At 50.0% G+C, this 2,689-nt stretch overlaps 1 protein-coding gene across 1 annotated transcript; it reads right to left on the reverse strand.

The window, feature by feature from the left end:
• Positions 1-204: 204 nt before the first annotated feature.
• LOC129740913 (uncharacterized) lies at positions 205-803 on the reverse strand. Its single transcript, XM_055732562.1, has one exon. It carries the CDS (start codon positions 781-783, stop codon positions 298-300), a length of 486 nt encoding a protein of 161 aa, XP_055588537.1. The 5' UTR covers positions 784-803; the 3' UTR covers positions 205-297.
• Between the last annotated feature and the right edge of the window lie 1,886 nt (positions 804-2,689).

Here is a 2,689-nt window from a genome sequence, read left to right on the forward strand (position 1 = left end):
TGATGTCGTTGTTTCGCCCTTCTCGGTGGAACTTTTTTTCGTTGCCATTTTCCAACGAAACAGCGAAAATCAACAACTGGCTCCAAGGGTCGTTTCACTGGATTTGTAAGTAAGCTTAGTCTTCCCGAAGTGTCCCATGTTCTTTAATGTTTTATCTGATTGGAACGACTTGTTTATGATAGTAGGCGTTTTTTCCACAGTACGGTAAAGTGATTTCTTTTTATTGCTTTCCTACAAACATAAAAATCTTTGTTCATATATTGCAACTTCAAATTTAATCACCTAAACAGATCGTTTTCAAACCACAGTGAAGGCTCCGGCAACCAGCTGGGCGTCGAACTCCACACAGGCAATCTCGGTGGTCCCATCCCGAATGCCGGCTCGCACAACCACAATCGGCAGCGTCACCTGCGGCACTTTGAGGTTAGGTTCGGCAAAGGTGTAGTCAAACAGCTTTCCCTGTTCCAGCGGGCAGTCCCGGATGCTGCCGGCACAGGCATTCTGCTGCTCCGCGGATAGTTCGTAGTCGATCTCTAGACCCGGAGCCAGCTGAACCCGCACGTAGGCCTGCACGTTGTTGGTCGATACGGTGGACTTGATTCTGAAGGCATGAGCAACCAGAGCGCTTCCCGGTTTCAGCGAGCAGGGAGAGCTTTCGCAACCTTCGATGCTGAACTCCTCCGGGGTGGCGGCCTTGTTGGGACACTCCCGGAAAGCGGTAGTTGCCACTTGGCTGGCAACTAGCAGCAGCCCACACAGACAGATCACTGACAATTTGAACATATTTAGTTGGTAAGTTGGTTGATAACTACGTTAGATTGGTTGATTGACTCTTGGAGTAGCCCTTAAATAGTGAACATACGGCATTAGTTTTCTTATCACCAGGGTGGATAGGGATTCCGATTAGATAACAGATTGTTAACCGCTGATCTCAGGGTTTGAAGTCCAACTACTTGAACTAAATCTGAGTTGGGCCGATATGCTTTTACTCTGGTTGAGAAATAACACCACAATTCTTCAAGACTGTGTGTCATGATAACCGCTTATCGAAAATTGTTTCATTCCCAGATGTTTTTTCAATTTTCAACATATTGCTAGATTCAATGCATTATGTATTGGTCTCTCTATTTGTTCTACGAATTGGCAATGGCAATAATTAGGTAACCGATAAAACCAAAGTGGCCGCGATATGGGTTACAGAAAGATACCTCATACAAGAGGTAGTGACGGCAAGAGTCAACGGGATCTTTGTCTATAGTTGCTACATCCCACTCCCAAGTGGTGCATGGAAAGATTCGGCGCTATGATGAACAGCATCGTTGAGGGTCTCACGGGTATAAGTCCCGTTGTCTTCAGCGGGAACTTCAACGCATGGGCCGTAGAATGGGTTAGTTCCCTTACAAACCTCAGGGGTCAACTTCTACTAGAAGCCCTGGCAAGGCTGAACGTAGACCTGGGGAGTGTACGCGATACAAGGACCTACCACAGGAGTGGGAGTGAATCCATCATCGACGTCACTCACTGCAGTCCAGGCTGGACGAGTGACTGGAGGGTGAGCGAATCTTTCATCGATAGCGACCATTGCTATCCGCTAGTTATCGTGTGGGCACAAGTACGCGGACAGGTAGAAGCGGTACGACAACAGGAGTACGCCTCTGGAAGACAACACAATTCGACGTCTTCGTCGAAGTGTTAATGTGGGAGAGGATCTCAGAAAACCTGACGAGGGTACTCGCACGCGCATGTGACGCTACGATGACGAGGAGGGCCAAGCGGAAAGACACACGGCAACCAGTCCACTGGTGGACGACGGGAATCGCGGATCTGCGTACTCACTGCCTACGGGCTAGGCGATATTATCAGAGAGCGAGGACCCAGTCAGCGGGAGAGTAGCGTAGAGTGCCCTACGCAAGTTCGAGATCTGCCCTCTACAGGGCAGATGTGGACCCGACACGACAGCCGACAACATCGTGCAGAGGATGTGTGAGGATGCCAATACTTGGCACGTGGTCAGCGATGGGTTCACCAGTCCGCGACCGGTGTAGGGTGACTCCTTCGTCGAAGAGCATCTGAGTAGAGTGCGTCCGAACCTACCAGTAAACCATACAAAGATAAGATTTCACCTTCGGCGTATGCTGAGTTGCTTGATACGTCGCGAACGCTGTGTAGGATGCCTCCACCGTTGCAAAGTATCCGAGTAGAACGCGCTCCATACGACGGAAGCTTCGGGGATAAGACTTGACCTTCTTCGCAGTCGAATTCGTAGGGAGAAGAGTTTTAACGTCGCGGAATACTCTCGGATAGAGGGACTTCACGTCATTGGCGCGTGAGCCACTGGAATCGGTGACCGGGTCTTCACCGGGAATCATCCGAGTAGTTTCATAAAGCCCCGGAAGTGTGTTGTGGCAGGAGCGTGTCCAGTATAAGCTGCTCTCGATCAGCACACGGGCGGACAAGACATCAAGTCGTTAGAGGAGAGGTCATTGCTGCTAGGCAGTGGTCTCGAACAGAGGCGGAGCGCACTATAATCGTGGTAACCAAGCGAGCTTCGAGTTACGAGTCAAGGCCGGGCCTCAAACCGTCAGTGGAGAGGTTCTTAGTCTTGAAGCGAAACAAGATGCAGGGTTAAATGCTGGAGTTTAGACTTGAACCGAGTAAGCCGATGAGCACAGAAGCGAGGACTTGGTTT

Source organism: Uranotaenia lowii, chromosome 1 (genome assembly GCF_029784155.1).
Source record: "Uranotaenia lowii strain MFRU-FL chromosome 1, ASM2978415v1, whole genome shotgun sequence".
Classification (NCBI taxonomy): Eukaryota; Metazoa; Arthropoda; class Insecta; order Diptera; family Culicidae; genus Uranotaenia; species Uranotaenia lowii.

What these genes read in the sequence shown, in the direction of transcription:
- LOC129740913 (XM_055732562.1), bottom strand. Translation starts at nt 783, where the DNA reads ATGTTCAAATTGTCAGTGATCTGTCTGTGTGGGCTGCTGCTAGTTGCC.